This window comes from Chlorocebus sabaeus, chromosome 22 (genome assembly GCF_047675955.1).
Source record: "Chlorocebus sabaeus isolate Y175 chromosome 22, mChlSab1.0.hap1, whole genome shotgun sequence".
Classification (NCBI taxonomy): Eukaryota; Metazoa; Chordata; class Mammalia; order Primates; family Cercopithecidae; genus Chlorocebus; species Chlorocebus sabaeus.
In genome coordinates this window covers 75,773,539-75,787,372 of record NC_132925.1, presented here as the reverse complement: position 1 = coordinate 75,787,372, position 13,834 = coordinate 75,773,539, and the positions used below count along the sequence as shown (strand labels likewise).

Below are 13,834 nucleotides of genomic sequence, written 5' to 3'. Positions count from 1 at the left end.
AAATCCAGCTGCCTCTACAATCCATGCCACCAAATGCCATAGTGAGACTTAAAAGGTAAGCCAGATCTGCACTTAAAATTACCAGTGACTTTCCCTGTCTTTCTTCCCTCCATATGTGCATGGGCTCTCCCTCCTTTTCACTTAAATGTCACCTTACCATAGAAGCCTTCCACAACACCTCACAGAAGAGAGCCTATACCCTGTATCTATCTGGTTTTATATTTCTTATAGTACTTATTCCTATCTGACACACTGAAAAAAAACTGATAAAACTAATAAAGTAATAAATTGTTTCAAACAGGGGAACAACTTTGTTTTCCTCACTGCTATTACTATGGTCCTACTTTTGGAAAAAAAATTCAATTTGCTAATATTTACATACAAGGTTTTAGAAAACTGAGATTGGCCTTGGTAGATTCTGTAATCCAGGTTATGTCAGCGTCCTAAAATAGGGTAACTTCCTGTCCTATATGGTTACTTGTTTCTGAGGGAAAGCTTATTACACATTTTATTATCTTCTATCTTTTGTATACTAAGTGGGAGACACTGTTTAATTGTAGGCCACTATATAGTATGTACTCTTCTAAAAAATCAGGAAGCTTACAGGTAAGAAATAATGGGCTGTGTCACCATCAGTATTTTACTGATGAGGCATTTAGGATCTGAACCCAGCTGCAATCTTAACACTATAAACCAGACTTTCAGTAATGAATAATTCAAGTGACAGTATTTTAACGTAAGTGGACCCCATTCTACAAGGCATATGTGTTTAAGAAAAAATAAGTGGAAAGAAACAACAATGCATATTTATTTTATACAGGTGACCTGGGCACATAGTGAAGTAAGCTATAAAAATTCCAAATAATTATCTCTAAAGGAAATCCTTTGTTACATGGCTTTACATATTAATTACTCTGGAAAGTTTTTGAACTCTGTTTAGTAGCAGATCTCCTTTCTTGATAGTTTCTTGGTACTGCCAGTTCTTGCTATCAGGTCTATAAATAAATTCAAGAAAAAATGAATTATTTACCAGTCACATTACTCCATGACAATAGTTGACCTACTTTTAAAATTTAAGGCACTTAAAATTTAGGAATGCCCCTTATTCTAAGCAATGTAACAAATGATACACAAAATGAGAGTACCTGTTGGTTTCTACTATTTCATTCACTTTATCTATTTTGCAGTGTAGTCTCCCAGCAGCAATAAACCTGGACAGTTCCCTAGAGAAAAAAAATAACAGCATTAGCTTTATAGAAAATTCTTAGAAAAAATGCAAACTGCATTACAATACTGTCTTAAAATTGTAACATTTAGCGTCCCTTCAGGCTTGTTATTGCATATGCAGTAGTTGAGGTTGTCCCTGATGTATTGCAGGCTTTAAGTCATCTAGAATAAACATGAGCCTAGAAGTTCATATTCAGATAGAAAGTAGATCAAACAATGAAACCATTCATATGTACTCTGAGAAAAACTGTAGGTTAGGAAAAATTAGGGAATAAAACTGATCAAAGTAATAAAGTAATAAACTGTTTCAAAAAGACCTAAAACAAAATTATGGAACACAGCCCATGGGTAAACACATCAACAGCAGTAGTAGTTACTAAAACAACGACCCCTTCCCTCTCCAACATATCTTAGTCTAAACAAGTGAGAGGCGAGAAATGATGCAGAATTATTGCTTTGCCCATTTTTAAAAAGGGGATTTAATCTAAAATGTAATTTTTTAAGGGAGAAAAAAAGAAGAATCTATGACAACCCAGATTTGAAATTCTTAGGTATCACAGAAATTTAAAACAAGGGCTTTTTAGGTAACAACAACTAGAGCTCAGTGGTGCAACCTTTGCCTCTTAAGCTTGTCTTAGAACGTGAAGGAAAAAAAACTGAACAATTCAAATACTACCTGAATTCAGCTACTACCTGAAAGGTACCAGCTGCCTTGCATTCACTTGTCATCAAGATGACTTAAGGAATACTGCTGTGTGTGCCCCTAACTAATTAAGGCTTTATCATCTTCACATCACAGATACTGAAGAGACATAACCTGACCAAGGCCACAGAGTTGGAAAAAGAAGGAAAGCCAAGCCCTTTTTCTCATGCACTGCTCACAACAAGCCACTCCTTCCACTGACTCATGAAAAACACACTCATAAGGCCCAGCCTGCACCCTAATGAACAACCCTCTTGGAGAGTGGTCATCTGACTTCAATTTCACAGACTAGAATTCAGAAATGGAACAAAATCTTGGGACACCTGCCTTCTATTTTGGTGAGGATCATTTTAAAAATGTGTTGGTGTCTGAAACTTACCTTGAAGTGGTTAAAAAACATAAAATGTATAGATTGTGACAATATGTTAAAAGGTACTGTACAATTCTTTAGAATGTTATGGATGTTTGAAATTTTAAAAATACTAAAAAGAAAATGGTCTTATTTAAAAGAAATGCATCTTCATTTAAAGTTTCCACTGCGGACCACTGAAAACACCATCATCAACATTTAAAAACATCTACATGTGGGAGCCACCGATCGAGATACCATCTGGACATCCCATATTGTGTATGTCTCTTCCCCAACTCTACTCTCACCACCCTCGTCCAAGCCACAGTAACATCTCCTCCAAGAGCTACTAAACAGCACAACTGGTCTCTCTGCTACCTTACTCTATATAAGACACTGCATAGGACCATGTAACTTGGGCTCAAAATCTTCCAGTGGCTCCCTATCAAACCTAAATTAAAACTCAAACTCCATTCCATGACCTACAAGGCCCCTACACAAATCACCTAACTCTCCATATATTATCTTCACAATCTCCTACTCCTCCCCCGACGATGCTGGAGCCACACTGACATTTTGTGTTCCTACAACATCCAAGCTTATTCCTGACTCAAAGCCTTAGCCTTTTCTATCCCCTTTTCTGCATGGAGAAGGACTCCATATGGCTGACTCTTCTCAATTCAAATCTCAAAGCAAACCTCACCTCCTCAAGCATGCCGTATGTAAGGATAGCATTTTCTCATCTCCATTTCTATGTAATTTCTATGTGAAATTACCTCCCCCCTCCCCGTCAAGGTTGAGGGAACCAATGTAAACAAGTAAACTGTACCAAGTTCACGTATTAAAAGGCAACTTTAAAACTTCAATTAACATGGCATTATTCAGACTTACTGATCAATGAATTCCACACCAACACCAAATGCTTCTGCCATATAGCCAAGGGTTAATGACCTGTATGATTCCAGCAGCTGACTGTATGCATGAATTCTCATTTCTCTTACATAGTATCGATAATGAGGGGCAAAAAGCCAGTCCTTTTTCATTTCCTGTTCCACAACCGCTGCAATGAATAAAATGACAAATTATAAGACTCTCCTTTTCAGATAAAAAGATTAAAAACTAAAGCAACACTAGTTGAGTCCAACAGATAGATGAACAAGTATCAAACTTCTCACTGCCCTTCCACATCATGTCATCAACAATGGCAGCAACAGCAGTGATAAAGAAGGCCAGGTATGTAAACATCATCCTTAAGTAGCAGGTGGCTATTTGACATCACCATCAGAAAGAGCTCAGCTTCTAAAGGAACTTGTTCACAGATGACAAAGTTCACGTACTAACATTTTAACCATGGAGAACTTCTTATGCCTTAAGTTAAAGTAAAATTCATTTTTTAAACAATTCTAACAGAGAAACAGCAGGTGCAGTGAAAAATGATTTATACAGACCAGAAAAAGGTATAAACCAGACATTTTCAAACAGCAACAAAACTCAGAAGCAAGAAAGCAAAGACTGATGACTCCTATTTCCTGTTTATTTGTTCATGTAAATAGTCTGCATAACAAAACACTATGCACAAGGTTTGAAGACAAATGATAAACTAGAAAATTTATTTACAATGATGAGTTAATGGCCTTGATCCAGAAAGAGGTCTTTAGAAGTCAATTAAACAGTAAAATGTACGTAGAGGATTAATGAGCAATCCACACAAATATAAATTATTTTACTGAATAACTCCTGTATATCACTGCTCTAGATAGTTATATAGCAGTGAACCAAAAGACAAGATCCTTGCTGCCACAAAAACTAAATTTTCAAAGGGCAGAGACAGATCAACAAATACACAAGATAAATCCTGTGAAGAAAATAAAAGTAACATGATAGAGTGACGAGCAAGTCCTCCACTGGATTGGAGTGGACAGGGAATATCTCTTTGAGGGGTTAGCTAGTAAGCACAGAGCAATGTAAATGATAAAAAAAAAGTCTGAAGGCAGGAAAAGCATGGTTAAGCCCAGGAACAGAAAGGATGGCAGACTCAGTAATGCAAGTAGGAAGACAACTACAGGGATACAGAAGGTGAGCAAGAAAAGAGACTCTAGAGTATACTTATGTTTGTGGTTTCAACAAGATGGAAATCCCTGGAGAAGGAGAATAGTTGTTTTTAGTGTTGGGGGTCAGGGTGGGATTTAAGCATACGCTGGCAGTGTTCAGGTGGATATGCCTATTAAACAGCCAAGTGAGGACACTAAGGAGGCATTAAGGCATGAGTCTGGTGCTCCAGTTTGGGGCTGGAGACACGAATTTGTCAATCACTGCCATCCAAACGTTATCTGATGGCACAAAATGAAGATAAGAGACAAGGGCAATAACTCAGTCTAAGGCAGTCAGTCACTGAGAGGTGTAACAGTGGATGAGGAGGTAGGTCCAGAGAAAACAAAAGCATGTTACTGCAGAACCAAGAGAAAGCTGTGGTGAGAAGCAAAGGATGGTCAACATCAAGGCAGATAAAGATGAGCAAGGGAACACATGATTTAGCAACATGGAGTTCAATGGCCACTAACCATGAGATGGTACATATTCTCACTAATAAGAGAAATGCGTAACACATCAATAAAATTATTTCTGTCCTCTCAGACTGGCAAAGAGTATGGAGAGGGTGGGACAGGCTCTCTCAAATGCTATAGATTGAGAGAAGTATAAATTGTGTAAATATAAACTGGCATATTTCTGGAGGGCAACAGTGGTCAAGACACAATATATTTAACCTTTGGAAAGTTCAATTTCTTAGACTTTTTTCCCAAGGAAATAACAAGTGGGAAGGATGCATTGTTGAGGTGTTCAAAACAGAGTTGCTTATAATAGGGCAAAACTGGAAACAACCTAGTTTTCTGTCAGTAGAGGATAAATTATGGCATAGCCAATACATTGAAATACTAGGAAGTCCTTAAGAAAGGATAACGTGAAGCTCCTAGGAACACTACCTGTTCAATTTGCTGCTATTCTCAATGTTAGTACACGGACAGCCACTCAAAAACTAAATGACCAATTATATATACAGTGACATGAAAAGATACACACATTACTTGTGAAGAGAAAAAAAGGTACTTACAAAACAGCATATAAAATACATCCACAATACATAAAAGTGTTACATGCTTGTATCTCTGGGTAACAGTACCCCTGAAGGACACACTTGAAAACCTGATTAACAGCAGTTGCCTCTAGAGAAAGGACACTGGTGATCATATATTAGAGAAAGCCTTTTTCTTCTTTATATGATACTGTTTACAACTGTATCATATAAAGTATACATATAGTGTATAATATATGTGTACATATAGCTTTGGTTTTTAAATGTTTTTTTTTTCTTTTTTAAACTGCATATAATAAATGAATAAAAGGTCTAGAAGGATATATAACAAAATATTAAAATCATTGTCTCGGGAAGAATTTTATGTGAGTGAACGTGTATATGGATTTGGGGGTGAGGTGAGATACAAAACCTTTCACTTTCTCAGTTTATTTTTGATTTCTAAATATAGTCAGGTATTACCTAGAAAAGGACACTACTTCCTTTTCCAATTGAATTATTTTAGAGCACATTAGTACCAAGTACTATCCTGCTGTCAGGTCATTATGAAGATTTAAAAAAAAGCATAAGGTCTCCTCCCAGAAATTCTAGTTAGGAAAGGAGGCAAACTAGGAAATTATCACAAAACAGTGTGCTAAGTTTTAGCAAGTGGGGCATGTGGCCAGTAAGTATATGAAAAGATGCTCAACGAAACTAGTCATTAGAGAAACACAAACAAAATTACAATGAGATATCATTTCACACCCACAATGATACCTATAATCAAAAAGACAGAAAATAGTAAGTACTGGATGTGGGAACACTGGGACCCTCACACACTGCTGATGTGAATGTCAAATGGTGCAGGCACCTGCTTTGGAAAACTGGCAGTTACTCAAAAAGTTTATCAGAGGGTTACCATTAAAGTGCAGCCATTCCACTCCGTGTGTCCACAGAAAAAGCTGTACACAAATCTTCACTATAGCATTATTGATAGTAGCCAAAAAGTGCAATCAACCCAAAAATCTATGAACTAATGAATGGATAAATAAAATGTAGTATATACGTACAACAGACTATCATTTGGCTATAAAACAAAATGAAGTACTGATACATGCTACAACATGGATGTGAGTGTGAGAGCATTATCAAGTGAAAAGCCAGGAACAAAAAGCCACATATTTTATGACTGCACTTAGATGATATGTCAAGAATAGGCAAATTCGTACAGACATAAAGTAGATCAGTGGTTGCCAGGGGCTGGGGGAAAGGAGGAATAGGGAGTGACTGCTAATGGGTATGGGTTTCCTTTTGGGGTGATCAAGATGTTCTGGAATTATTATTTTCAAAATCTTGCCAACATACTAAAAACTACTGAATTGTACACTTTAGGTAATTTTATGGTATGTGATTTATACTTCAATTTTTTTAAAGGAGGGGGCATAAAATAAGAGCCCCAGGAATGCAGAGAAGTAAGAGATTTGTTCTGACTGAGGGAAGCAGGGAAGGGCTCTATATTTGAGTTGAGTGATGACCAGGAGACCCCAAGCATAAAAAAGGGAAAAGAGCAGTTCTACAATATAACCTTATGTACAAAAGCAACATAACTTTATGTATATGTATGAGAAGATAAGGCCAAGTGAGTAACTCATCATGCTGGAGAAACCTGTTCCTACATTACCTGAGGTAAGTACTATGAATTCTCACAAAGCAGCCCAATTTATATGCATGGAGAAAGCATCCAAAAACACTGGGCCAAAAGCCACTGCAAAAACATTAACAGTAATCATTTAGAATCCTCCATTCCCACTTTTCACCAATGCTATCTATTAAACCAAACACCTTCTGAAATTTGCAGCATGAACAAGAGACTATATCAATGTCAAATTTTAAGTTTTGGGAAAGACCCCTGGGTCAACTTGATGCAAGCTAATTCTTCTATCATCTTAATAGTTTGTGGTCATTATTAGGAAACCAAATAGCCAGGAAAGAATGGGGACAAGGGGGAAAAACAAGCAAATGTGTGTAGGCAGGATCACTATAAACTAGCTTTGAAGGAATACAATTATGTTCAACAGATTATTTTCTTAACCCATAGCCCTTGAAACTGATTTGCAAATCAGCACAAAGATTTAGCTATTTAGCTATTGCATACAGAATAACCTATTGCTGAATTCAAGGTTCAATTAATCTCTAACCCAAATCACATTCAGAATTCCCTCACTTCTTTCTCCATGAAGTTCAATATTTATAGCCATTTGCTAACTTTTGCCTTATACCCCATTACGACTCTAAACCAGGGGTCTGGCAAATATCCTCAGCAAAGGGCCAGACAGTAAATATTTTTAGGCTTTGCAAGCTACATAGCTCTCTGTCACATCCTCCTTTTTTAAATAACACTTTAAAAATGCAAAATTCATTCTTACCTCCTGGGCCATACAGCAGGCCACAATCTGATGACCCCTTTTCTAAACAAAACTGGGCACATTAGGAATACTGATCAAAGACATGCAGCTATCTACACACTACATTTCTCAGATAGGTAAAAAATCTTCTGAGGTTATTTGCACATAGGATCAGGAGTAAGACAGATAATCAAAAATATCAATTCTATCCTTACCTAATGATTGGAAGAAAACAGAGTAACGGCATTCATAGAGTGAAAACAGATACTGCCGAACTGCTGGAAGACTGTGTAACACTTCAAGAATCTCTGCTCCTTTAATGACCTAGGTATTTTAAAAAACATATATACAAAATTTAAAAATGTACACTTTAATGATTTTGTGTATTTAAACAAAAAAAAGTCTCTAAATCTGAGTATAAAAGTTTGGTCATTACCTTTTCCCTGAGATCTGGTCTTTCTAAGGCAATCATACTGACATAGACAGTGTAAGTCACAAATGTTTTATAATCCATGAGTTCATAGGATGTAAATGTTGAAACAGTGTCAAGGAAGAGTTCAGCTGCCTGTTTGAAATCACGAATAGCCACACAATAAAGACCCTGATACACTTTTAGGCGGTTTCTCCTGTCCCAGTCTCCTCCTTCTTCTATTAAGCTATGAAATAAAAACAGTAAGATCATAGTCTGGAAACAGACAAAGCCATGTTTTAAAAATTTTTCTGTTATTTGAAATGAGAAAACAACTTTTAACAACTTGAACCAAAAGGAAATATTTAAAATATTTTACTAAATAAGTACATCAATTATTTGACAAAACTTACTGGCTATAAACAAAACAGACAGTTTCTTATATCAGCTTCTCATTTGTAGCATCATAATTTAGAGAGAATATAATCCCACTGTTAGAAAGTACCTTTTCGCCTTTTCTGTGTTTCGTGTGATGAGATCATTATCCATATAAAATAAGCCAATCCTAAGGAGATAGAATACAATATCCAATCGGTGACCCAGGGCCACAGTTTTGTCATATGTCTTGCGAAAGGCTGTCAGAGCTCCCTCCTGTCAAGAAAGCCAAGGCAATAGGTGAGAAAAGGCTACAAGTTTCCAAAAAAAAGCTATCAGCTGTCTGGGATTTTCTTCAAAAGTTGGGGGAACAGGTAGGAGTAGCGGTACAGCAAGATGGCCATTAACTGGTAATTGTTGAAGCTGGGTGGTAAGTACACAAGGGTTTATTATTCTACTTTCTCTACCTGTATAAAGCATAAAAAATACATAAGAAATGCCCAAGCATATACTTAGATTCTGGAAAACAATTTAAGAAAAATATAAAATATTCACAATTGTTAAGTATTTTTCTTTGTTCTGTATATTCAATGTTTTCTCTCTTCAATAATCACAATATACTATTTTAAAATAACTTAATCATATCTGAAGGTTTTTGGAAATTGTATCTTAGCCGCTATTAGAATATGACTAAATTTGTAAATATATAATTTTCTCTCAAAGCATTGTGGGATGTTTCCTTTGCTTTAAAGACAAGAATGTGAATAAAATAATTTATTCACACTTGGTAGTTTTCAGTATGTGTCTGCCTGGTTTGTTTTATGTAATTATTAGTTATATTTCATAAATTTATAAGGGACTGGGAAGAGAGCAATAGATACACGTAGCACTCAGATCTTGGTTTTTAAATACTATCCCCCACTAAAAGGAAACGGGGATCCTGGGACAAATGGATAATTCCAGGTTTACTGGAGTGAAAATAACAGGTGAACCTGTGACATTTTGTTTTATCAGAAAATAAGACTAATGAGATATGTCAAAAGGACAAAGTGTCTTGAAAGAGCCTCTACTAACAAATTTGCAACAAACTTAGCACCATAAAGAATAAAGACTCTCATCAGTGGTAACAGTGAATAATAAAAGCCCACTAAGTCCATTAAGTATTTAGTAATACTAAATAAAATAAAATATAAAAAAAGAGAGTAAATAGGAGGGGAAAAGTTCTTTTTGGAAGAATGTTATTTAATAAATACAGAGGAAATATAATATTAGAACATTTTACAACTTCCTGATATTGATTCAAGCATGTCCTTGTTGAAATTCTTCAAAACCTGAATCAAAAGTTTGAAGTTTCTCATTCATATGTAATATATTAGTCTTTAAAACCAAACCACAAACACACAGCTTAAAAGTAAATGGAAACCACTAGCTAATTCTAAATTTTTATGTATTTTCCAAATTTTTACAATGACCAAGTCTTAAGTTTACAACCAGAAAAGAGAAAAAAACCTCGTTTTAAATATACATTACAGAACATTTAGGCACTTATTATGTGCTAGGTACCAGCCTAAGCTTTTTCCTATCTTTAATCCGCATTAAGTAGAAACTATCAGTACCCCTATTTTACACATGAGGAAACCGAGGGTTTCATAAATCATAATTACCAAGGTTGAAAATAGAACCCAGGCAATCTGATTCAAGAGCTGACACTATTTTTATTTTTTTATATTGGCACCATGTCATTCTACATCTAAATACTTCCAGGCAAATAATTTAAAATTAAGAACATTCAAAGCCCTTTTTCTTAACCACTATTACACAGTTACTCAAATTTCAAAGATCCAGTAATGGTGGGTACCCCTCTGGTGCCCTGATGGTGGAGTAAGCTGGCTGTTATATAGAACAACTGGCCACACATATTTAAAAAAAAAAAAAAAAAAAAGTTCATTATCCCAACAATTGTTTCATATACTATACCCTAGAGAAACACTAGCATATATACACAGAGACCATACATAAGCATGTTTTGACAGCAGCAGTTTGCTAAAGCAAAAACAGATGAAAATAACACACATGTCCAACAACAGCTGAACAGGCAAACAAACTATGCCAGAGCTAGCTCTACTGTGGAACATTTGGCAGCAGTTAACCAGGATGAGCCAGATTTATGTCTGCTCGCATGGAAAGACCTCTTAAATATGGAAAGACCTCTTAATGCTGAATGAAAGGGGCAAACAGGACCGTACACTAGTACACTATGATCCCATGTACAAAAAAAAAAAAGACAAAAATTTCTGCAGGTATTAATTTTTTTTTTTTTTTTTTTGAGACGCTCTGTCGCCCAGGCTGGAGTGCAGTGGCCGGATCTCAGCTCACTGCAAGCTCCGCCTCCCAGGTTCACGCCATTCTCCTGCCTCAGCCTCCCGAGTAGCTGGGACTACAGGCACCCGCCACCTCGCCCGGCTAGTTTTTTTGTATTTTTAGTAGAGACGGCGTTTCACCATGTTAGCCAGGATGGTCTCGATCTCCTGACCTCGTGATCCGCCCGTCTCGGCCTCCCAAAGTGCTGGGATTACAGGCTTGAGCCACCGCGCCCGGCTAATTTTTTTTAAAATTTGTTCTTTTATTGAGCATTTATATTTTTATATATAGAATTTTACATAAAAAAGATTTTATGGCCGGGTGCAGTGGCTCACGCCTATAATCCCAGCACTTTTGGAGACCAAGGCAGATGCATCACCTGAGGTCAGGGGTTCAGGAGTTCGAGACTAGCCTGGCCAACATGGTGAAACCCGGTCTCTACTAATAATACAAAAAAATTAGCTGGGTGCGGTGGCGCACGCCTCCCTCGGCCTCAGCTACTCGGGAGGCTGAGGGAGAATCGATTGAACCCAGGAGATGGAGGTTTCAGTGAGCCAAAATCACTCCATTGCACTACAGCCTGGGTGGCAAGAGTGAAACTCCGTCTCAAAAAAATATATATTAAAAAGTTTATATAAATGCACAATAAGGTACAGAGTAAAGAAAGATCAACAGAACTTCAGCATTTACTATACCGTTTCTTAGTTTCTGCTAAGGAAAGTATTACTCGTGTAAAGTACTAAAGACACCACACCAGTGCTTCCCAACCAAGTGAGAAAACTGCTGAAAATGATCCCAATTTTGTAAAAGCAGTAAATAAAATTCTCTAGATCTACACTTACGTTTTTATTGGCATGGGGTGAAATGGGGAAGAATACAGCCCTAGCTGCTGTTTAGGGAAACGACAAGGCATTTCATGGAGACTTTTTCATCTTTACATTGATTCACTAGTATAAGTAAGCGTGATTACCTTTATACTTTTTCTAAAACGAAGTTAATTTTTCTAATGAGAAACGATTATCTGGAATAGTCCCAAATTTTAGCCCACACTAACTACAGAGAGGGGAAACCATCTCCACTCACTTTGTCACCTATCCGGCAGAGGTACTCGGCCTTTGCCATCATTGCATCGCGAATTTCGCTCTCTCCTAGATTCTTCTCTGCATCTTCCAGCTCCTCATCCAAACGCTTCAACTCGTCTTCATTTGCCTTCTTCATTTTATTGAGTAGGTCCATGTCTATCTGCCAGTCGAGGGATCTGCACAAGGCTTCATAGTAAGGAGCCATGTCTGACATGCAAAAAGAGGGGTGTGTGAGTGGGGACACTTGTGCCCTCAAGTCAAAGTCGGCCCACGTCTTTCACCCCCCGACCCCCAATAAGTCATCCACCAGTCTCTTCCCCACTAACAGGAAGGCATGGGATGGCGCTTAATAATCGACTTGGCAAAACATGAAACGTAGGCTGGTGGGAGGTTTGCGTGAGGGCCAATCCTGGCACTGCCAACCTCTACTAGGGCTGGAGGGCAATCCTCGGTTTGCTCTTGCCGGATTCTGTTCCAAAAGTCTTCAAACAGGGAAAGACTTTTTATACACACATACACACATATGTTCAAACATTCACATTCACTATAGAAGAGCCAAAAAGAACCGAACCCAAATTTCCTTCCACAGGCAAGCTGAACTCTCCTGCTGGAATACCCCGCGCCCGGGAGCAGTCCCGAATGACAGTAAGTCACGGGGCTTTACTCTGTGCCTAGCACAAAGATAAATATTAATGCCTCACGACTCTCCTCCAAGCTGCCCTTACAGGGGAAGGCCGCACAGAGATGCAAACCGCTCCGAGATAAGGCGAGGTCCCCCAGGGTATCCCCAAACCAAAGCAAAACCCTAAGGACCGGAGAAGCCAGGCCTGGTCTCGGAGATCCCGTCAGAGGGACGCCCCGGGGTCTGGAGCTCCATCAAAAAAAGTCCCCGCAGGCTCCGGAACGCGGGGACGGCCCAGGCCTAGGCCGCTGACTCGGCGCTCGTGCGGGCCTCACTGTTATCGCGGACGGCCGCCATCAGCTCGTCGCGCACGGCAGCGTCTCCGCGGTGCTCGGGCAGGCTGAGCAGGAAGCGCAGCTGCGCGATGCGCAAGTCGGGGTTCTTGGGCAGACCCTCCTCCTCCAGGTTCTCCAGCGGCATCGCGGCGATAGGGACAGCGGCTGACAGGAGACAACTCGGTTCCGACCGGCTACGGCAGCGGAAGCGGGAGGAGTCGGCGAATACGCCCGGCCGCCTCCGGTCCGACTTCCGGCTCCGTCTCCGCCGGCAGCGTCCTCTGCTGGACACCTACGGGAGCGCCTCGCCCGGCCTGGGCGCCTGCGCCCCAGTGTGGTCACCGGGGGCTTTTCCACGCTCAAGGCCCCGGCGGAGTCGCAGAGTGGGTGCGGCCCAACTCAAAAGCCCAATTTCTTGAATCTCTTTCTCACTCCCTTTTTAGCTATTTTACTTTCTGTTTGTAACTGATGGGACCTTAAAATTTTTTGAAAACTGAAAATGTAATAACAGCATCGATAAAAAATCACCATAGTTTGTCGAGTCGTTACTCTTAGGCATCTCATTAAAATCATCATGCTGCGAGGTAGTACTATTAGCCTATTTAGTAGGTAAGACAACTGAGGCACAAAGAGGTTAGGGAAACTGATCAACCAAGGTCATGTAACAGCCGTGTTGCAAGGCCTAAATGAAAACCCCTATCTAGAACTCTAAAATCCACATTCTTTCTGCAGTTTTTAGAAGAAAAAACTGCACCCAGGATTCTGCGTCATAGTACAACAGCATGGTCGTTTTGTTTACATATAAATTAAATCAAATCATTACATGCCTGCATTTTCAGCCTCCTTTTGTTTATATTGCTGTAGATCTTCAGAGTTGGTCATGGTTACATTAAATT

The 13,834-nt window shown here is 38.7% G+C and overlaps 1 protein-coding gene across 2 annotated transcripts; it reads right to left on the bottom strand.

Annotated features, from left to right (window-relative positions):
• Positions 1–784: 784 nt before the first annotated feature.
• PSMD6 (proteasome 26S subunit, non-ATPase 6) lies at positions 785–13,171 on the bottom strand. Of its 2 annotated transcripts, none has more exons than XM_007984868.3 (8): positions 12,939–13,171; positions 11,983–12,188; positions 8,669–8,814; positions 8,191–8,410; positions 7,970–8,078; positions 3,171–3,339; positions 1,146–1,223; positions 785–995 (listed from the first exon to the last, which is right to left on the bottom strand). In XM_007984868.3, exons 1-8 carry the CDS (start codon positions 13,081–13,083, stop codon positions 899–901), a joined length of 1,170 nt encoding a protein of 389 aa, XP_007983059.1. In that variant the 5' UTR covers positions 13,084–13,171; the 3' UTR covers positions 785–898. The 2 variants fall into 2 exon arrangements, with proteins under 2 accessions (XP_007983059.1, XP_072866071.1); XM_073009970.1 differs by lacking the exon at positions 12,939–13,171 and adding an exon at positions 12,308–12,640.
• Positions 13,172–13,834: the final 663 nt, after the last annotated feature.